Source organism: Pelodiscus sinensis, chromosome 2, assembly GCF_049634645.1.
Source record: "Pelodiscus sinensis isolate JC-2024 chromosome 2, ASM4963464v1, whole genome shotgun sequence".
NCBI lineage: Eukaryota > Metazoa > Chordata > Testudines > Trionychidae > Pelodiscus > Pelodiscus sinensis.
The window spans coordinates 251,666,476-251,687,768 of record NC_134712.1 but is presented as its reverse complement, the minus strand read 5'-3'; the positions used below and the strand labels follow the sequence as shown (position 1 = coordinate 251,687,768).

The window sequence follows — 21,293 nt, the reverse complement described above, 5'->3', positions numbered from 1 at the left end:
GCCACGGCAGCCTCGCTCACTTTCCAGCTTCGCTCACCTGCACAGGGGTCCACGGGGATTCCCCTCTCCTCCGAGAACTGATGCTCCCCGACAAAAGGCCCCTCTTCCTGTTTGATCCGGGAGAGAATGTCGGGCGTTGACATCAGGGATTCTGTGTGACAGAGAGAGAGAGAGAGATGTTCGTGTACCAGGCTCTGAACCCTTCACCGCCCGTCCCAAAGCAATGCCATGTCCGCATGACGGAGGGGGCCTGTTCTGAGTAGATACGAACGTGTGAGGAGCCTTGGCTGAGGGGCGAACCCGTGTTATCTCACTAGACGTGGAAGTGACGCGCCAGGGTAATTCCCCCGCTTGGAATGTCCAACCCACCCCCGTTCACGAGGCCAGCTCTCTCCATCGTCAAGCCCCCTCCGAGTCGGTTTCCTCTGCAGTCACACACATACACACACACTCAGCTGACTTGGGCTAGGGCTCAGGCTCCGTGGGTCCCAGAGCCCAGCTGCAACCCAAGCCCAAACAAATACACAACCGTGTTATAGCCTTGCAGCCCACGTCGGCCAGCGGAGTTTTACTGCATTATAGACATATCCTAAAAGTCCCCTTTCTGCAGCATGCCTCCTAATAAGTGACCCAATATGAACTGAATACAGTGCAGGTCTGGTTTCCCCATCTCCAAAAAGGTATTAGAAGTGGAAAAAGGACAGAGAAGGGCAACAAAATTAAGAAGGGTAATGGAACAGCTCCTACATGAGGAAACTAAAAACACTGGGGCTCTTCAGCTTAGACTACGTCTTCACTTGCTGCACTGGAGATCGATCTTCTAGTGTTCTATTTAGTGGGTCTAGATAAGACCCACTAAATCAAACGTTGAGGGCGGCTCCGATCGGTGCCGGTACTCCTCACAGTCACTAGGAGTAAGAGAGTCGGCCTCCCGCTGTGAAGACTGTGCCAAGCTCAGCTTACGGCAAGCTGACTGTAGCTGCATATTTTACGCAGCTGAAGTTGCGTAGACCTGGCCTTACAAAAGATGACTAAGAGGGAGTGGGGTGGGTATGACAGAGGTGAAGACCATGAAACGAAGGAGGAAGTGTTCTTTACCCCTTCACGTAACACAAGAATCAGGAGTCACCCACAGCAATTAATAGGCAGTTGGGCCTGTCCTCACACAACGTACAGTCAACCGGTGGGATTCACTGCCAGAGAAGGTTGTAAAGGCCAAAGCTATAATAGGCCCTCCCCGTACCTCCCAAAAAACAAAAGTGCAGCTGGTGGTGGCACTCCAGCCCTGTGGTGAGTCTCTGAGCCTCAGCATTCTCCATGGGGCTGGAGAGCAAGTGTTGGCTCTGCACGACAGGGGGAAGCCCCAAGACTCACAGGCCAGATCAAGGCAAGCCGTGGGCTGGATCAGCTCTGCCTGGTGGGGGGAGGAAGCAGCACTGCATGCTGCTCCCCCCTCCATTAGGGAAACAGCAGCGCAGGGAAGCTCTGTCCCTGTGCCAACCTGCAGGCTCCACCCCCGTCACGCCCATTGGCCAGGAATCGTGGCCAATGGGAGCAGCGGAGGGAAGGGAGCTTGCAAGCATGGGGCAGTACAGCGCCACCTGTGCCCCTCCCCAGGAGCTGCACCAAGCACCCCAATCCCCTGCCCCCCCACTCAGACCCTGCACCCTAGCCTGCTCCTGCACCCTACCTCCAGCCCAGCCCGCCCCACCCCCCAGCAGCTCCCTCCTACACACAGAGCCCCTCATTTTTGGCCCCACCCTAGAGCCTAGGGGGGCCCACAAAATCGACTAGTCCCAGGCCCCCAGAAGAGTTAACTTGGCCCTGGGGGAAACCCTGAGTCTCAGCACCTCCTCTCCCCTCTTCCCCACCGTGGGGCAGGAGCATGCGAGGAGGCAGGTGTATTTTTTTTCTACTTCTCACTTAGAGGCCAGGTCAGTGAGGGTTGTTTTGTTTCTTGCTTCTCACTTGTGTGCGACCCCGACAAGTTAATCTGTGGGGCTGCAACCCACAAAAAGTTCCCCACCCCTGCCCTAAGCCTTTCACTGCCAGAAACTGGGTCTGGACTACACGGGATGGATCACCCGATGGTTACCCTGTTCTGGTCATTCCACTGGAGCATCTGACACCGGCCACTGTCAGAAAACGGGATACCGGGCCAGATGGACCCTTGGCCTAGCCCCAAATGGCCGTTCTTATGTAAATATATATAAGAACTGAACGCAAAACTTTCCTGAGCTCCCTTCTACTCCTGCGTTATGTTCCACACTAGCTATCACACAGCACGCTAGCGGCAAAATCAGGAGCAGAACCCCGGAGGCCTGACCCCAAGTCTGCACGCTCCTCAGCTAGAACTCACCACCTTCCTAAGGACCTAAGAGCTGACACACTGGGTCAGACCAATGGCTCAGCTGCCCAGCATCTGGTCTCCAGCAGTGGCCAATACCAAAGCTTCAGGGACATTGATCTGAATAGGGCAATTAAGAAGTGATCCCTCTCCCCCCCTTCTACTCTCAAACTTCTAACAGCCAGTGGTGTAGGTACACCCAGATCATGGGACTGCGGCCCTGTTATTCTCCACAAATGTATCCAGCTCTTTTTTTAACCCAGTGGCCAGCACATCCCCCAGAGAGGCCAAGCAGGAGTAAAGCCATAAGCCCGTGGTGTCCAACCAGTTCTGAATTAGCCACATTATTCTGAAAATGTAAATTATATAGTGGCTACTGCTATAGACAACTAACCACACTCAACCGGCCAAACAGCCACATGTGGCTAGTGGCTGGACACCACGGCCTTACGCAATGTGATCTAGCGCCCACCCGAAGTGCAGCTATCTCGGAGAAAAGGAGCAAGCAGCAAGAGGCACAGGAGGGCAGCCCAATAAAAGCATACACCAAAGGGAAGATGGTTAAAAGACCAAAAAGAGCAGAAGCAGAAGTAGTCAGGACTGGAGAAAACCCATAAGCCACACTACGGGATACAGTCACGTGGCTTTCCACCCACTGCCTCGGAGCGGTTCTAATCTCACGTCTTACCTGTGCAGGGGTCTGGCGGGATCTCTCTCTCTTTTAAACACTGCTGATCTTGGACACACGGCTCTTCCCCCCGTTCGATGCGGGGCTCGGGGGCCTCTTTGGAGCGGGAACGGTCTGTGGCGAGACAAGACATCAGGGCAACCCACGGTTTCATTTGACACCTTTCACTGATTTAAAGCCAACCCCCCTTCATCACCAGAGCTTGGCAGCAAAAGCTATTGACAAAGACCCGGAGGGGAGCTAAAGCATTCAGGGGAAGGTGAGCTGTGCTCTGAAGTCAGAGATCATCACGGGGAGACGAGCTTATGGTCCAGCTAAGCCACTCACCTACTATAAAACTACAGGGGCTTAAGCCAGGCCAAGGCAGGGCAGCCAACACCCGCCCGTACGAAGCAGAATTTTCATCACTGCCATGCTGAACATACACATGTACAGATCACCACGGGGCCAACTTTAGCCCTGCCAACAAGCACCACTGCAGATAGAACGAGCCCTGGCGATGGATGGATTGGACCCACAACAGAGTAGGGGAGTCTTTCCCATTAAATCTTAAATCCACACACCTTCCCATTTAATCAGAGGTGCTGATTACCCCATTGGGCCAGAGAGATGGGTGGGCCAGCTCTGTGCACTGGAAAGGGGCGGGGCCTCAGGCAGAAGGGGTGGAGCCAGGGCAGCAAGCATGCCACGCCAGCCCCCCACAAGCTTCCAGTGCCCAGAGCAGGGCAAACCCCTCTCCTTCGACCTTAGGCTGCCTGCAGCAATTTAAAGGGCCCAGGGTGTTACTGCTGCCACCACAGCAGCAGCGCCTGGGAACTCTGGGCCGTTGTCCCCTTCCCTCCCCCCATCAGCGGGTCTGGGTTTAATTGCTAATCTTCTGGAGAGTATAACCACCGCTCCAGCTGTGACAAAAAGGGGTTCTGCCCCCACACGTCACAGATCCACGCTCCTTCCGGGACGCGAGCGAAAACAAATGTTTACCCAGGGAGCTCAGAGATTCGTAGTTCTCCTTCATCAGGTTATTGTACAGCTCCTTCTGCCAATCTTCCAAATTCTTCCACTCCTCCGCCGAGAAATAGACAGCCACGTCCACAAACGTCACCGGCATCTGCAATCACACGCGTGGGGGAAGTCAGGGGCATCACCCCGTGTCATACAGGAGTTCAGAGCGGACAATCGCAACGGGCCCTAACAGGCTATCTGTGTACGCTGGCCGTCCCAATCCAATGCCCAGAGAACTGCACCCACACAGCCAAAATCACCATTCCTTTCGGGGCCCTTGGCTGGCAGGCCCAACTGGCCATGGAGACTGAACTGCTCTAGTTCAAAGGTCCTTCCAGGGGAGGGTTGCAGTCCGGTGGAGGGAAGCTCAGAGTACAGCTGGCTTTGGTCTCCGGGGGCCACCAGCCAACACCTTCCCCCGACACCAATATCATGCACAGGAAAGAAAGCGGAGTTACACTGACCCCCCGTGTTATCCAGCATTCCCCCGCCTCACTCCAAGCCACTCCATGGCAGGGACCTGCGCATCCTGTGGGCATTACAGAGCATTTCAGCACCGGCTTCTACCCTCGGAGCACTAGCTAGGGTAGCTTTACCTTGGGAACTTCCCCCTTTGTGCCAGGGGGGAGTCTCAGGACCCAGAAGTTCCTGTTCTTCAGCAGGTTCTCCACGTTCTCCAGCCGCCGCTGCAGCAGCCCGTACTCCTGGATCAGAGACCCTAGCACGGCCCACTTGCTCTCCAGCTGGTTATTGAACTCCATTGCTGTTTTTTCACAGTCTATTAATTTCTTCTCGGCAGTCCCCGATCGCCCCTCCAGGCTCAGCAGGCGCGTGGCCAGCAAATCGATCTTCCTCTCCATGGCCTGCACCGTCGCCACCACCGTCCAGAGCGAGGCCTCTGCTGTGTGCAGCTGAGCTTCTCTCATGTGAGCTCGCTCAGGGACAAGCGGGGGCTGCAAAGGCAGCAAATGTTGTGCCTCGACGTTCCATTCCTGGATCTGTTTGCAGGGGGAGAGAGAGAGAGAGAGAGAGAGACTGGCTGAAGCCACGTTTGTTCCGTGGTAAAAGCGCTAAAGGCTCAGGGAGGGCGCAGATCAGAATCCCAAACGCTCCCATGTCTCTCTGAACCTCACTCGCAGGGAACAGGCCTGGATTTCTCAGGGTCTCATGCTCTCGCCTGCCAACTCCAGTGGATCCCATCTCCAGCCAGTCTAGAAACGCACAGTCATCCTTACTCCTTCCCCCCAGCACTGTATTTCACAACCCAGGCTTCTAACCCTAATTGGAAAGCAAGTGCAGAAGTGGCAAAAATCCACAGGCCAAAAGGAGAAGAGCAAAGTAGGTCAGTTCCTATTGTAGCCATTTCCTTCTCTCACAACAACAGAGGAATGTCCAGCCAGGCCGGGCAAGCCGAGGAAGAGAATATGATCCAAGATAGGAAGGGAACATGTGCCGGGGAGACAGAAATTAGCTCCAGTCACCACAAACTAAGTGCACAGCACTCAAGAGGCATCAGAGCAAAACACCTCCTTGGTCATACACCGCCACCTGGATAATGGACACGTATCACCCTGTGCTCGTTTTTTTCAGTGGTGCCTGAGTATTTGGATCATACTTATCAGTGGGGTAGCTGGAAGAGGCACCTCTTCCCAGGAATACCAGTTACAATCGGATCCCACGCCCACTGAAATCAACAGGAATCTTTCCATTCATTGTTGTCACAGCAGGGCTTAGAAAGCCTAACCGAGGATCAAGGCCGTGTAGTGGGAAATGCTGCACAGAAAAATGACAAGAGACTTTGTTCCACAGAGCTCACAATCTGCAGGTCAGGGACAGGACACAACAGAGGGACTAAGTGAATGAGGAGGGGGCAGGTTCGCAGGACGAGGGCAACACAGAGCAAAAGAGTTTAGCAGAAAAATAGAAGTCAGAAGATTGGCCAGACTGGGTCAGATCAAAGGCCCATCTAGCCCAGTATCCTGTCTGCTGACAGTGGCCAATGCCAGGTGCCCAAGAGGAAAAGAACAGAACGGGTAACCATCAACTGATCCATTCCCTGCCACGCGTTCCCAGCCCTGACAGAGGCTAGGGACATCATTCCTGCCCCTCCTAGCTAATAGCCGGGGATGGATCTATCCTCCATGACTTTACCTAGGTCTTTTTTTAACCCTATTAAAGACCTGGCCTTCACAACATCCTCTGGCAAGGAGTTCCACAGGTTGATGGTGTGTCGTATTGAAGAAATTATTCCTTTTGTTTGTTTTAAACCTGCTACCTATTAATTTTATTTGGTGTCCCCTAGTTCTTGTGTTATGGAAGCAATAAATACCTTTTCCTTATTTACTTTCTCCCCACCAGCTATGGTTTTATAGTCTCTGGACTCTAAATGGCTTTGGGCTGACCTTTCACATCCAGTAGGAATGAATAGCCAAATTTTCATCATAGCAAATGGTGAGGAGTCAGATGCCCAAAGGATCTGTACAGGGATCAGTGATTAATATATTTACTAAGTGGGAAGTAGGGGATAAATCTGATGATGGCAAAAAGTAATTCAGGTTAGTCAGGACTAAAGACGACTGAGGCCAGGTCTACACTTAAGGGAAAGGTAGAATCAAGACACGCAATTCCAGCTATGTTAATTATGTAGCTCGAATTGATGTACCTTGATTTGAGTTACCCTGCTATCCTTTACTCTCTGCAGGAACAGGAGTAACGGCCATAGACAGGGTGCCCTCTGAGATCGATTTAGCGGGTCTTAACTAGACCTGCCAAATCAAACTCTGGAAGATCAAACATGGCACTGTTGATCTTCCCTGGGGAGAAGACATGGCCTGAGGAACTTGAGTGTGACCTTTCAGGCTAAATGGATGAGCAGTACAAGCGCAAATGAAATTCCATGCTGACAAACACAACATGACTCACACTGGAAGATGTATTTTGAGCTTCCCAGACTAGCTGTGTGTGATTCAAACTTCAGTCAACAAATCAATGTACAGCTGTGGTCAGAAAAAGTAAACAAAGTGACAGATGCATGCACAGCAGGACAAAAAACAATACTGAACGATCTCAGAGGGGTAGCCGTGTTAGTCTGTATCTGCAAAACAACATGGTGTCCTGTGGTACCTTAGAGACTAAGGGGACGTCTACACTGCATGACTATTTTGGGATACCGGAAATATCCTGAAATAACTACCCCGTGTCTTAACAAGCTGCTCGTTAAGTCAAATATTTGTTTAAATAACGGGCACGTTTTTTCGGCATCCCTGTAACCCTCGTTCCACAAGGGTTAAGGGATGTCTCGAAATAGTGCGTTATTTCGAAATTTGGTGCTGTGTAGACATGCTAAATTTCAAAATAAGCTATCTTGAAATAGAATAGAAATAAGATACGCAATTTGTACAGCGCAAATTGCATATCTTATTTCGAATTTAGGGTGCTATTGGGGATAAGCGTTTGTAGGTAAAACCTAGTTCTTCAGATGAATTGGGGTGGAGTTTACAGAGGCAGGTTATTATTCCAGCCTGAATTTTTAAACATTCTTCTCCCCCTTTCCCACTGGAAAATGTTGATTTGTCTAACCTGAAATTTTTCACAGAAGTGGATCAGTTTTGATTAAATTTTTGCCAGGTAGATTTCACGGGTCTAACATGGAATTTCTAGTCCAAACCAAACTTCTCATTCCAACATTTAGGACACTCATCCGAGCAGCAGGTAAGCAGGCCCCTCACACTTCACTAAAGGATAGAGCCCTGCAAATCGGCAGATAGCCACTTTATATCGCTAAGTATCTGCACCCATGGATGTGAATATCCGCAGCTCATTTTGGGGGATGCAGATACAAATTTTGTATCTAGAACCCTTCAAATTTGAGAATATCCACTTTACATCTGAAGTTACCTGCATCCACGAATGTGGATGTAGAGATCCACAGATCATTTTTGCAGCTGCAGATACCAATTTTGCTTAAACATCTATCTCCTGGGACTGTGCAGGGTTCTACCAATAGGCTACAGACTATTCTAGAGGGAATTTTTCATGGGAAAAAAAAAATCAGAAGTCCCTGGTTTCCCGCTGAGCAGAATGAAAATAAATTCAGAAACCTCAAATGTTTTTGCAAACTTGAATGTGTGTTTTCTTTCAGCTCTGAACTGGTGTTTACACCATCATACAAGTCAATGAGATGCCCTCAGCTGACTCCTGGGGTCAGCTCTAATCATTCTTTTGGTAGGGGGGGGGATCAGAGATGGAGAACAAGAGCTTAAGAAGCCTGAAAAAGACTTCCTTATGGGAAGAGATTGAAAAACCTGGGAATGGTTAGTTTAGAGCGGGGTGGATAATCCAGGATTTACCTGGATCTGGACCCTGAAAGCTCAGGGCTCCCCACCCCCCGCACTGGGGAGTCCATACAGACACTCCAGTCCTCCCACCATGCCTCCATGGGGCTGGAGCACACAGAATCTTCTAGCCTGGGTCCTACTAGGTGGGCAATAATTTTTTCAGGAGGGGGGCACTTAATAAATGTTGGTACATGGTCCTGGGTTGGCTCCACCCCTCTAACCTCCCAGATGGGGCAGAGCTGAGGGTGGAAGGAGTGGGGATGCAGACTAACCTCCCTCCAGAGCTGTCTGTGACTGGAGGCATAAGAACGGCCGTACTGGGTCAGACCAAAGGTCCATCTAGCCCAGTATCCTGTCTGCTGACAGTGGCCAGCACCAGATGCCCCAGAGGGGGTGGACCGAAGACAATGATCATGCGATTTGTCTCGTGCAGTCCGTCTCCAGCCTCTGACAAACAGAGGCCAGGGACACCAATTCTACCCTCAGGCTAATAGCCTTTTATGGACCTAACCTCCATGAATTTATCTAGCTTCTCTTTAAACTCTATTATAGTCCTACCCTTCACAGCCTCCTCTGGCAAGGAGTTCCACAGGTTGACTACATGCTGTGTGAAGAAGCACTTTCGCTTATTAGTTTTAAACCTGCTACTCATTAATTTCATTTGGTGTCCTCTAGTCCCTATTTTATAGGAACTAATGATTAACTTTTCTTTATTCAATGAAGAATAAAGGCTTCGAAGTAAACACACAGCAAAAGGCTCTCGGCTCTTAGCCCTGCTCTGGAGTTGCTGCAGCTATTTAAAGGGCTCGCGGCTCCAGCCCCTGCCAGGGTAGCGCTCAACGTGTCCAGACTTTATTTCCAACAAGCTGCCTCAGACCATTTCACCCTACATGCCATGACCAGGAGTTGGGAGCCATTTAAATAGGATCCCACTGCCAGAGCCACTGCCTGGATATTCGGTGGCACCGGCAGCAGGATATACATTGAAAGCGGCCAGAGGCAGCCCGTGGGCCAGATCAAAGCATTGGGTAGGCCGCATCCAGCCCCCAGGCCGCATCTTGCTCAGCCCAGCCCTGCCCTCGGTTCTGGTGTGCGAGGGGAAGATGGGGAGCGTCTTTCGCCTTCTCTGTCGGGTGCAGGTTTGGTTTTCTTTTCTTTTTGCTTCTTCTTTACGCGCAGCCCCCGACTGATTTTTCTGTGGCTCAGCGGCCCCAACCCAAAAAAGGTTCCCCGCCCCGAGGAAGCGGAAAACGATACCGCTCTCCGGAGCGGAGGCTGGTCTAGAGCCAGGCCGTCCGCAGCCCTGTCCCCCTTCGCTCAGAGCTGCAGAGCAAGGGGATAGTCCAGCCAAGTGGCTTCGAACAAGCAAAACTGCCCTTTGCCTGCAGGACTGGCTGCCCCGACGTGTGCGCGCAGCCCAGAGCCCTGGCACGGAGGGGCGCGGATCCGCACAGGGATGGACCGGGAGAGCCCCCAGAGGAGGCAGGACACGTCCAAGGACTCCTGCTTCCAGGGGGGGGAGGGCTGCTCTGATGCCTGCCCCGCTGCGTGGGAAAACTTTCCTGCCCAGCCGCCAAGGACCTGACCCGCGGCCGGCCCCGAAGCGCCCTCAAGGGAAAGGTCGGGGCCGCGCCCCGCGGCTCTTTGCTGCCCGTTCTACGCCGCTGTGGCCGCACGCGGCGCCCTCCCCAGAGCTGGCTGCATCCGGGGGGGGGGCCTCTCTGCAGCGGGGCCCCCCACCCCGAGCTCGCCAGCGGGGTCGGGCCCCGCCCCAGCGCCGCTCCCCAGCGGGCCCTTACCTGGGCCGGCGCCCACTCGGCCATGGCCCCGCGCGGCTGGCTCCCGGGGGAAGCGGCCCGAGCTCCGCGTGTCCCGGCCCGGGGCTCGCTAGGGGCGCGCGCTGGGCCCCGCTGCCATGCTGGGGAGGGAGCGGCCCGAGTGCAGCCTGGGAGCCGCCGCCGCCTCGTTGGTCCTGCCAAGAGCACGGGCGGCCGGCGCGCCAGGGGCGGCGAGACCGAGCAGTGCCGCCTACCGGGCACGGCGCGGCCAGCTCGGCACCGGCGGGGCCCTCCTGGGCGAGCCCGGCCGGGGGGTGCTGAGCCGCCCGCAGGAGCAGGGGTGCTGGCCCGCCTGCAGGACCCGGCCCCGGCCCGCCTGGTGCTGAGCCGCCCGCAGGAGCAGGGGTGCTGGCCCGCCCGCAGGACCCGGCCCCCGGCCCGCGTAGTGCTGAGCCGCACGCAGGAGCAGGGGTGCTGGCCCGCCCGCAGGACCCGGCCCCCGGCCCGCCTGGTGCTGAGCCGCCCGCAGGAGCAGGGGTGCTGGCCCGCCTGCAGGACCCGGCCCCGGCCCGCGTGGTGCTGAGCCGCCCGCAGGAGCAGGGGTGCTGGCCCGCCTGCAGAACCCGGCCCCGGACCCGCGTGGTGCTGAGCCGCGCGCAGGAGCAGGGGTGCTGAGCCGCCCGCAGGAGCAGGGGTGCTGGCCCGCCTGCAGGACCCGTCCCCGGCCCGCGTGGTGCTGAGCCACGCGCAGGAGCAGGGGTGCTGAGCCGCCCGCAGGAGCAGGGGTGCTGGCCCGCCTGCAGGACCCGGCCCCGGCCCGCGTGGTGCTGAGCCGCCCGCAGGAGCAGGGGTGCTGGCCCGCCTGGAGAACCCGGCCCCGGCCCGCGTGGTGCTGAGCCGCGCGCAGGAGCAGGGGTGCTGGCCCGCCCGCAGGACCCGGCCCCCGGCCCGCGTGGTGCTGAGCCGCCCGCAGGAGCAGGGGTGCTGGCCCGCCCGCAGGAGCAGGGGTGCTGGCCCGCCCGCAGGACCCGGCCCCCGGCCCGCGTGGTGCTGAGCCGCACGCAGGAGCAGGGATGCTGGCCCGCCCGCAGGACCCGGCCCCCGGCCCGCGTGGTGCTGAGCCGCACGCAGGAGCAGGGGTGCTGGCCCGCCTGCAGGACCCGGCCCGAGGCCCGCATGGTGCTGAGCCACACGCAGGAGCAGGGGTGCTGGCCCGCCTGCAGGACCCGGCCCGAGGCCCGCATGGTGCTGAGCCACACGCAGGAGCAGGGGTGCTGGCCCGCCTGCAGGACCCGGCCCGAGGCCCGCATGGTGCTGAGCCGCCCGCAGGAGCAGGGGTGCTGGCCCGCCTGCAGGACCCGGCCCGAGGCCCGCATGGTGCTGAGCCACACGCAGGAGCAGGGGTGCTGGCCCGCCTGCAGGACCCGGCCCCGGGCCGCATGGTGCTGAGCCGCCCGCAGGAGCAGGGGTGCTGGCCCGCCTGCAGGACCTGGCCCCGGGCCGCATGGTGCTGAGCCGCGCGCAGGAGCAGGGGTGCTGGCCCGCCTGCAAGACCCGGCCCCAGGCCCGCATGGTGCTGAGCCGCGCGCAGGAGCAGGGGTGCTGGCCCGCCTGCAGGACCTGGCCCCGGGCCGCATGGTGCTGAGCCGCCCGCAGGAGCAGGGGTGCTGGCCCGCCCGCAGAACCCGGCCCCCGGCCCGCGTGGTGCTGAGCCACACGCAGGAGCAGGGGTGCTGGCCCGCCTGCAGGACCCGGACCCGGCCCGCGTGGTGCTGAGCCACACGCAGGAGCAGGGGTGCTGGCCCGCCTGCAGGACCCGGCCCCGGGCCGCATGGTGCTGAGCCGCCCGCAGGAGCAGGGGTGCTGGCCCGCCTGCAGGACCCGGCCCCGGCCCGCGTGGTGCTGAGCCGCGCGCAGGAGCAGGGGTGCTGGCCCGCCTGCAGAACCCGGCCCCCCGCCCGCCTGGTGCTGAGCCGCGCGCAGGAGCAGGGGTGCTGGCCCGCCTGCAGGACCCGGCCCCCGGCCCGCATGGTGCTGAGCCGCCCGCAGGAGCAGGGGTGCTGGCCCGCCTGCAGGACCCGGCCCCGGCCCGCGTGGTGCTGAGCCGCGCGCAGGAGCAGGGGTGCTGGCCCGCCTGCAGGACCCGGCCCCGGCCCGCATGGTGCTGAGCCGCGCGCAGGAGCAGGGGTGCTGACCCGCCTGCAGGACCCGGCCCCGGCCCGCGTGGTGCTGAGCCGCGCGCAGGAGCAGGGGTGCTGGCCCGCCTGCAGGACCCGGCCCCGGCCCGCGTGGTGCTGAGCCGCCCGCAGGAGCAGGGGTGTTGGCCCGCCTGCAGGACCCGGCCCCGGCCCGCGTGGTGCTGAGCCGCCCGCAGGAGCAGGGGTGCTGGCCCGCCTGCAGAACCCGGCCCCCCGCCCGCCTGGTGCTGAGCCGCGCGCAGGAGCAGGGGTGCTGGCCCGCCTGCAGGACCCGGCCCCCGGCCCGCATGGTGCTGAGCCGCCCGCAGGAGCAGGGGTGCTGGCCCGCCTGCAGGACCCGGCCCCGGCCCGCGTGGTGCTGAGCCGCCCGCAGGAGCAGGGGTGCTGGCCCGCCTGGAGAACCCGGCCCCGGCCCGCGTGGTGCTGAGCCGCGCGCAGGAGCAGGGGTGCTGGCCCGCCCGCAGGACCCGGCCCCCGGCCCGCGTGGTGCTGAGCCGCCCGCAGGAGCAGGGGTGCTGGCCCGCCCGCAGGAGCAGGGGTGCTGGCCCGCCCGCAGGACCCGGCCCCCGGCCCGCGTGGTGCTGAGCCGCACGCAGGAGCAGGGATGCTGGCCCGCCCGCAGGACCCGGCCCCCGGCCCGCGTGGTGCTGAGCCGCACGCAGGAGCAGGGGTGCTGGCCCGCCTGCAGGACCCGGCCCGAGGCCCGCATGGTGCTGAGCCACACGCAGGAGCAGGGGTGCTGGCCCGCCTGCAGGACCCGGCCCGAGGCCCGCATGGTGCTGAGCCACACGCAGGAGCAGGGGTGCTGGCCCGCCTGCAGGACCCGGCCCGAGGCCCGCATGGTGCTGAGCCGCCCGCAGGAGCAGGGGTGCTGGCCCGCCTGCAGGACCCGGCCCGAGGCCCGCATGGTGCTGAGCCACACGCAGGAGCAGGGGTGCTGGCCCGCCTGCAGGACCCGGCCCCGGGCCGCATGGTGCTGAGCCGCCCGCAGGAGCAGGGGTGCTGGCCCGCCTGCAGGACCTGGCCCCGGGCCGCATGGTGCTGAGCCGCGCGCAGGAGCAGGGGTGCTGGCCCGCCTGCAAGACCCGGCCCCAGGCCCGCATGGTGCTGAGCCGCGCGCAGGAGCAGGGGTGCTGGCCCGCCTGCAGGACCTGGCCCCGGGCCGCATGGTGCTGAGCCGCCCGCAGGAGCAGGGGTGCTGGCCCGCCCGCAGAACCCGGCCCCCGGCCCGCGTGGTGCTGAGCCACACGCAGGAGCAGGGGTGCTGGCCCGCCTGCAGGACCCGGACCCGGCCCGCGTGGTGCTGAGCCACACGCAGGAGCAGGGGTGCTGGCCCGCCTGCAGGACCCGGCCCCGGGCCGCATGGTGCTGAGCCGCCCGCAGGAGCAGGGGTGCTGGCCCGCCTGCAGGACCCGGCCCCGGCCCGCGTGGTGCTGAGCCGCGCGCAGGAGCAGGGGTGCTGGCCCGCCTGCAGAACCCGGCCCCCCGCCCGCCTGGTGCTGAGCCGCGCGCAGGAGCAGGGGTGCTGGCCCGCCTGCAGGACCCGGCCCCCGGCCCGCATGGTGCTGAGCCGCCCGCAGGAGCAGGGGTGCTGGCCCGCCTGCAGGACCCGGCCCCGGCCCGCGTGGTGCTGAGCCGCGCGCAGGAGCAGGGGTGCTGGCCCGCCTGCAGGACCCGGCCCCGGCCCGCATGGTGCTGAGCCGCGCGCAGGAGCAGGGGTGCTGACCCGCCTGCAGGACCCGGCCCCGGCCCGCGTGGTGCTGAGCCGCGCGCAGGAGCAGGGGTGCTGGCCCGCCTGCAGGACCCGGCCCCGGCCCGCGTGGTGCTGAGCCGCCCGCAGGAGCAGGGGTGTTGGCCCGCCTGCAGGACCCGGCCCCGGCCCGCGTGGTGCTGAGCCGCCCGCAGGAGCAGGGGTGCTGGCCCGCCTGCAGAACCCGGCCCCCCGCCCGCCTGGTGCTGAGCCGCGCGCAGGAGCAGGGGTGCTGGCCCGCCTGCAGGACCCGGCCCCCGGCCCGCATGGTGCTGAGCCGCCCGCAGGAGCAGGGGTGCTGGCCCGCCTGCAGGACCCGGCCCCGGCCCGCGTGGTGCTGAGCCGCGCGCAGGAGCAGGGGTGCTGGCCCGCCTGCAGGACCCGGCCCCCGGCCCGCGTGGTGCTGAGCCGCGCGCAGGAGCAGGGGTGCTGGCCCGCCTGCAGGACCTGGCCCCGGCCCGCATGGTGCTGAGCCGCACGCAGGAGCAGGGGTGCAGGCCCGCCTGCAGGACCCAGCCCGGATGGTGCTAACCCATAGACGGGGATGCTGGCCCTCCTGCAGAACCCGGCCCCAGGCCCGGCCCGGATGGTGCTGACCCATACACAGGAGCAGGGGTGCTGGCCCGCCTGCAGGACCCGGCCCCCGGCCCGCGTGGTGCTGAGCCGCCCGCAGGAGCAGGGGTGCTGGCCCGCCTGCAGGACCCGGCCCCGGCCCGCGTGGTGCTGAGCCGCACACAGGAGCAGGGGTGCTGGCCCGCCCGCAGGACCCGGCCCCTGGCCCGCGTGGTGCTGAGCCGCACACAGGAGCAGGGGTGCTGGCCCGCCTGCAGAACCCGGCCCCGGCCCGCGTGGTGCTGAGCCGCGCGCAGGAGCAGGGGTGCTGGCCCGCCTGCAGAACCCGGCCCCCGGCCCGCGTGGTGCTGAGCCGCGCGCAGGAGCAGGGGTGCTGGCCCGCCTGCAGAACCCGGCCCCCGGCCCGCATGGTGCTGAGCCGCCCGCAGGAGCAGGGGTGCTGGCCCGCCCGCAGGACCCGGCCCCCCGCCCGCGTGGTGCTGAGCCGCCCGCAGGAGCTGGGGTGCTGGCCCGCCTGCAGGACCCGGCCCCCGGCCCGCCTGGTGCTGAGCCGCGCGCAGGAGCAGGGGTGCTGGCCCGCCTGCAGGACCCGGCCCCGGCCCGCGTGGTGCTGAGCCGCGCGCAGGACCCGGCCCCGGCCCGCATGGTGCTGAGCCGCCCGCAGGAGCAGAGGTGCTGGCCCGCCTGCAGGACCCGGCCCCGGCCCGCGTGGTGCTGAGACGCGCGCAGGAGCAGGGGTGCTCGCCCGCCCGCAGGACCCGGCCCCCGGCCCGCCTGGTGCTGAGCCGCCCGCAGGAGCAGGGGTGCTGAGCCGCGCGCAGGAGCAGGGGTGCTGGCCCGCCTGCAGGACCCGGCCCCGGCCCGCGTGGTGCTGAGCCGCACACAGGAGCAGGGGTGCAGGCCCGCCTGCAGAACCCGGCCCCCGGCCCGCGTGGTGCTGAGCCGCGCGCAGGAGCAGGGGTGCTGGCCCGCCTGCAGGACCCGGCCCCGGGCCGCATGGTGCTGAGCCGCACACAGGAGCAGGGGTGCTGGCCCGCCTGCAGGACCCGGCCCCGGCCCGCGTGGTGCTGAGCCGCACACAGGAGCAGGGGTGCAGGCCCGCCTGCAGAACCCGGCCCCCGGCCCGCGTGGTGCTGAGCCGCGCGCAGGAGCAGGGGTGCTGGCCCGCCTGCAGAACCCGGCCCCCGGCCCGCATGGTGCTGAGCCGCCCGCAGGAGCAGGGGTGCTGGCCCGCCCGCAGGACCCGGCCCCCCGCCCGCGTGGTGCTGAGCCGCCCGCAGGAGCTGGGGTGCTGGCCCGCCTGCAGGACCCGGCCCCCGGCCCGCCTGGTGCTGAGCCGCGCGCAGGAGCAGAGGTGCTGGCCCGCCTGCAGGACCCGGCCCCGGCCCGCGTGGTGCTGAGACGCGCGCAGGAGCAGGGGTGCTCGCCCGCCCGCAGGACCCGGCCCCCGGCCCGCCTGGTGCTGAGCCGCCCGCAGGAGCAGGGGTGCTGAGCCGCGCGCAGGAGCAGGGGTGCTGGCCCGCCTGCAGGACCCGGCCCCGGCCCGCGTGGTGCTGAGCCGCACACAGGAGCAGGGGTGCTGGCCCGCCTGCAGGACCCGGCCCCGGCCCGCGTGGTGCTGAGCCGCCCGCAGGAGCAGGGGTGCTGAGCCGCGCGCAGGAGCAGGGGTGCTGAGCCGCCCGCAGGAGCAGGGGTGCTGGCCCGCCCGCAGGACCCGGCCCCCGGTCCGCGTGGTGCTGAGCCGCCCGCAGGACCCGGCCCCCGGTCCGCGTGGTGCTGAGCCGCCCGCAGGAGCAGGGGTGCTGGCCCGCCCGCAGGACCCGGCCCCCGGTCCACGTGGTGCTGAGCCGCCCGCAGGAGCAGGGGTGCTGGCCCGCCTGCAGGACCCGGACCCGGCCCGCGTGGTGCTGAGCCGCGCGCAGGAGCAGGGGTGCTGGCCCGCCTGCAGAACCCGGCCCCCGGCCCGCATGGTGCTGAGCCGCCCGCAGGAGCAGGGGTGCAGGCCCGCCTGCAGGACCCAGCCCGGATGGTGCTAACCCATAGACGGGGATGCTGGCCCTCCTGCAGAACCCGGCCCCAGGCCCGGCCCGGATGGTGCTGACCCATACACAGGAGCAGGGGTGCTGGCCCGCCTGCAGGACCCGGCCCCCGGCCCGCGTGGTGCTGAGCCGCCCGCAGGAGCAGGGGTGCTGGCCCGCCTGCAGGACCCGGCCCCGGCCCGCGTGGTGCTGAGCCGCACACAGGAGCAGGGGTGCTGGCCCGCCCGCAGGACCCGGCCCCTGGCCCGCGTGGTGCTGAGCCGCACACAGGAGCAGGGGTGCTGGCCCGCCTGCAGAACCCGGCCCCGGCCCGCGTGGTGCTGAGCCGCGCGCAGGAGCAGGGGTGCTGGCCCGCCTGCAGAACCCGGCCCCCGGCCCGCATGGTGCTGAGCCGCGCGCAGGAGCAGGGGTGCTGGCCCGCCTGCAGAACCCGGCCCCCGGCCCGCATGGTGCTGAGCCGCCCGCAGGAGCAGGGGTGCTGGCCCACCCGCAGGACCCGGCCCCCCGCCCGCGTGGTGCTGAGCCGCCCGCAGGAGCTGGGGTGCTGGCCCGCCTGCAGGACCCGGCCCCCGGCCCGCCTGGTGCTGAGCCGCGCGCAGGAGCAGGGGTGCTAGCCCGCCTGCAGGACCCGGCCCCGGCCCGCGTGGTGCTGAGCCGCGCGCAGGACCCGGCCCCGGCCCGCATGGTGCTGAGCCGCCCGCAGGAGCAGGGGTGCTGGCCCGCCTGCAGGACCCGGCCCCGGCCCGCGTGGTGCTGAGCCGCGCGCAGGAGCAGGGGTGCTGGCCCGCCCGCAGGACCCGGCCCCCGGCCCGCCTGGTGCTGAGCCGCCCGCAGGAGCAGGGGTGCTGAGCCGCGCGCAGGAGCAGGGGTGCTGGCCCGCCCGCAGGACCCGGCCCCAGACCCGCGTGGTGCTGAGCCGCACACAGGAGCAGGGGTGCTGGCCCGCCTGCAGGACCCGGCCCCGGCCCGCGTGGTGCTGAGCCGCGCGCAGGAGCAGGGGTGCTGGCCCGCCTGCAGAACCCGGCCCCCCGCCCGCGTGGTGCTGAGCCGCGCGCAGGAGCAGGGGTGCTGGCCCGCCCGCAGGACCCGGCCCCCGGCCCGCGTGGTGCTGAGCCGCACACAGGAGCAGGGGTGCTGGCCCGCCTGCAGAACCCGGCCCCCGGCCCGCATGGTGCTGAGCCGCCCGCAGGAGCAGGGGTGCTGAGCCGCCCGCAGGAGCAGGGGTGCTGAGCCGCCCGCAGGAGCAGGGGTGCTGGCCCGCCTGCAGGACCCGTCCCCGGCCCGCGTGGTGCTGAGCCGCGCGCAGGAGCAGGGGTGCTGGCCCGCCTGCAGGACCCGGCCCCGGCCCGCGTGGTGCTGAGCCGCGCGCAGGAGCAGGGGTGCTGGCCCGCCTGCAGGACCCGGCCCCGGCCCGCGTGGTGCTGAGCCGCCCGCAGGAGCAGGGGTGCTGGCCCGCCTACAGGACCCGGCCCCGGCCCGCGTGGTGCTGAGCCGCCCGCAGGAGCAGGGGTGCTGGCCCGCCCGCAGGAGCAGGGGTGCTGGCCCGCCCGCAGGACCCGGCCCCCGGCCCGCGTGGTGCTGAGCCGCCCGCAGGAGCAGGGGTGCTGGCCCGCCTGCAGGACCCGGCCCCGGCCCGCGTGGTGCTGAGCCGCGCGCAGGAGCAGGGGTGCTGGCCCGCCTGCAGGACCCGGCCCCGGCCCGCGTGGTGCTGAGCCGCGCGCAGGAGCAGGGGTGCTGGCCCGCCTACAGGACCCGGCCCCGGCCCGCGTGGTGCTGAGCCGCCCGCAGGAGCAGGGGTGCTGGCCCGCCCGCAGGAGCAGGGGTGCTGGCCCGCCCGCAGGACCCGGCCCCCGGCCCGCGTGGTGCTGAGCTGCCCGCAGGAGCAGGGGTGCTGGCCCGCCCGCAGGACCCGGCCCCCGGCCCGCGTGGTGCTGAGCCGCACGCAGGAGCAGGGGTGCTGGCCCGCCCGCAGGACCCGGCCCCCGGCCCGCGTGGTGCTGAGCCGCACGCAGGAGCAGGGGATGCTGGCCCGCCTGCAGGACCCGGCCCCCGGCCCGCGTGGTGCTGAGCCGCACGCAGGAGCAGGGGTGCTGGCCCGCCTGCAGGACCCGGACCCGGCCCGCGTGGTGCTGAGCCACACGCAGGAGCAGGGGTGCTGGCCCGCCTGCAGGACCTGGCCCCGGGCCGCATGGTGCTGAGCCGCCCGCAGGAGCAGGGGTGCTGGCCCGCCTGCAGGACCCGGCCCCGGGCCGCATGGTGCTGAGCCGCCCGCAGGAGCAGGGGTGCTGGCCCGCCTGCAGGACCCGGCCCCCGGCCCGCCTGGTGCTGAGCCGCCCGCAGGAGCAGGGGTGCTGGCCCGCCTGCAGGACCCGGCCCCCGGCCCGCGTGGTGCTGAGCCGCGCGCAGGAGCAGGGGTGCTGGCCCACATGCAGGACCCGGTCTCAGGCCCGGCCCGGATGGTGCTGAGCCGTACACAGGAGCAGGGGTACTGGCCTGCATGCAGGACCTGGTCCCAAGCTCAGCCCGGGTAGGGCTGGTCCGTACACAGGACGAGGGGTGCTGGCCAACATGCAGCACCCAGGCCCGGCCCGGATGGTGCTGGTCTGTACACAGGACCAGGGGTGCTGGCCCGCCTGCAGGACCCGGTCCCAGGCCCGGCAGTGTAGACATACCTTTGAAAGTCCGGCATCCACCATTTATTAAATATACTCATCTGGCCAGGATGGGGCTGTCCAGGAATTCAGGCCCATCTCGTGTTTAAACTATCTGGGGTGAGTCACTGACACAGCTGGCAATGGGGGAATGACCCATTGCTCTGTCCTTTACTCTATTTCACTGATCCAACATTAGGCTACCCTGTCCCCGGAGTGAAGGGGAGTGGGGAAAACGCTGCCCTTTCTCACAGCAGAGCTTTGTGTGGCATGCCGGAGCAGTCAAATCACCGGCCACAGGTACTAGGATACCTTGGGATTGAGGAACGAATCTGTGCCTAGCCAGAGGAAAGAGCTGTGCCTCAGTTTCCCACTCTGTGCAGAAGAGTGGTAAGTAGCCAGTGGACCCGATTCAGCACTCCCTCACAGGCTCTGTGAGTGTGATTTGCACAATGGAGTCACACTGGGGTGAGGAAGTGAGACGCAGGGCCGGTATTTGCAGCAGAGGAAATGTCGGGAAGGAGAATCCTGCCTTTGCCACTGGCTCACATAGGGCACTTACAGCATCCCCACGCTTCTGTTGGCCCATCTGCAAAATGAGGATAATGATACTGAGCCCCCAACCGTGCAAGTGTGATCCAAGGACGAATTATTAAAGATGTGACGAGCTATATGAAGGCTGATCTACCAGTGTCAGGAGAACGCCACAAAAATCAACGAAACTATGCTTGCCTAAGACCCACTAGATCAGAATGAAGTCCTCACTGCAACTGCCGGTGTGCTCAGCCCTCCAGGGATGGATCGTTTTACTATTCAGTTACTCTAGCACAGTGGTTTTCCAGACTACAGGCAGTCCCCGGGTTACGTACAAGATAGGGACTGTAGGTTTGTTCTTAAGTTGAATTTGTATGTAAGTCGGAACTGGTACATATTGTAGGGGAAACTCTGGCCAAACATTTCTCCAGAGCTCAGTTTTATTCTCCCACACCTCACTTCCCTCAGTCCTTTATTCTCAAGCTGAGGTGTCTGCTGAGAAAAGCCGCTCCGCATCTCCCTGGTCTGCTGGAGGGGGCGCTAGCTTCGCGTCTCCCTGGTCTGCTGGGGGAAGCAGCTAGTGCGGGGTTGCCTCACCCCATTTGTAAGTAGGGATCCGATGTAAGTCGAATCCATGTAACCTGGGGACTGCCTGTATACTCTTTTCAGGAGCTGGATTTATTTTGCATTCCCCCCCAAGTTTCACCTCACTTAAAAACTACTTGCTTACATAACCAGGCCTAAAAATACAAGTGTTGCAGCACACTGTTACTGACATATTGCTGACTTTCTTATTTTTACCATATAATTAGAAATAGAAATATTGCACTTAGACTTCAGTGTGTAATATATAGAGCAATGTAAACAAGTCATATGAAATTTTAATTTGTACTGACTTCACGAGTGCCTTTTATGTAGGCAGTTGTAAACCTAGGCACACTTCTAGAGGAACTGATGTATCTCCAGAAGACTTCTGCGTACTCCCAGGGATATATGTACTCCTGGTTGAGAATTACAGCTCTAAAGCACCTCCACTAACAAACTGACCTTCCCAGGAATCCTGGAATCCTCATTTTAACTAGGGTTGCCAGGTGTCCGGTTTTCACCTGGACAGTCACCGGTAATTGCATCTTCTGTCCAGTAAAAAAAAAAAACAGAAAATATCGGACATGTTTTTCTCGGATGGAAGGCCGGCAGGGACATTTTTCCCCTGCTGCGTCTGGTGGGGCGTGGAGAGCGGGAATTTGCCCAAAGTTACAGAGGGAACAAGTCAGCACTGAGGTCAGGAATGTAGAAATACCCTGTGCTCTGATCAATTCTTCAAACCGCATTGGATCCCTCACACCTCAGACAGAGCAAAGCAAAAATCTTCATCACAGAACACCAGCATCAACAG

The 21,293-nt window shown here is 63.7% G+C and overlaps 1 protein-coding gene across 1 annotated transcript in view; it reads right to left on the bottom strand.

Annotated features, from left to right (window-relative positions):
* Positions 1 to 21,293, bottom strand: part of LOC102457744 (uncharacterized) — a 45,397-nt gene that overhangs the window by 10,652 nt on the left and 13,452 nt on the right. Inside the window, exons 9-13 of the mRNA XM_075919838.1 lie at positions 10,174 to 10,791; positions 4,634 to 5,035; positions 4,017 to 4,143; positions 3,036 to 3,149; positions 38 to 151 (exon numbers count right to left, since the gene is read on the bottom strand). Coding sequence (XP_075775953.1) covers positions 38 to 151; positions 3,036 to 3,149; positions 4,017 to 4,143; positions 4,634 to 5,035; positions 10,174 to 10,791 — 1,375 coding nt within the window. The remainder of the gene's footprint in view (positions 1 to 37; positions 152 to 3,035; positions 3,150 to 4,016; positions 4,144 to 4,633; positions 5,036 to 10,173; positions 10,792 to 21,293) is intronic.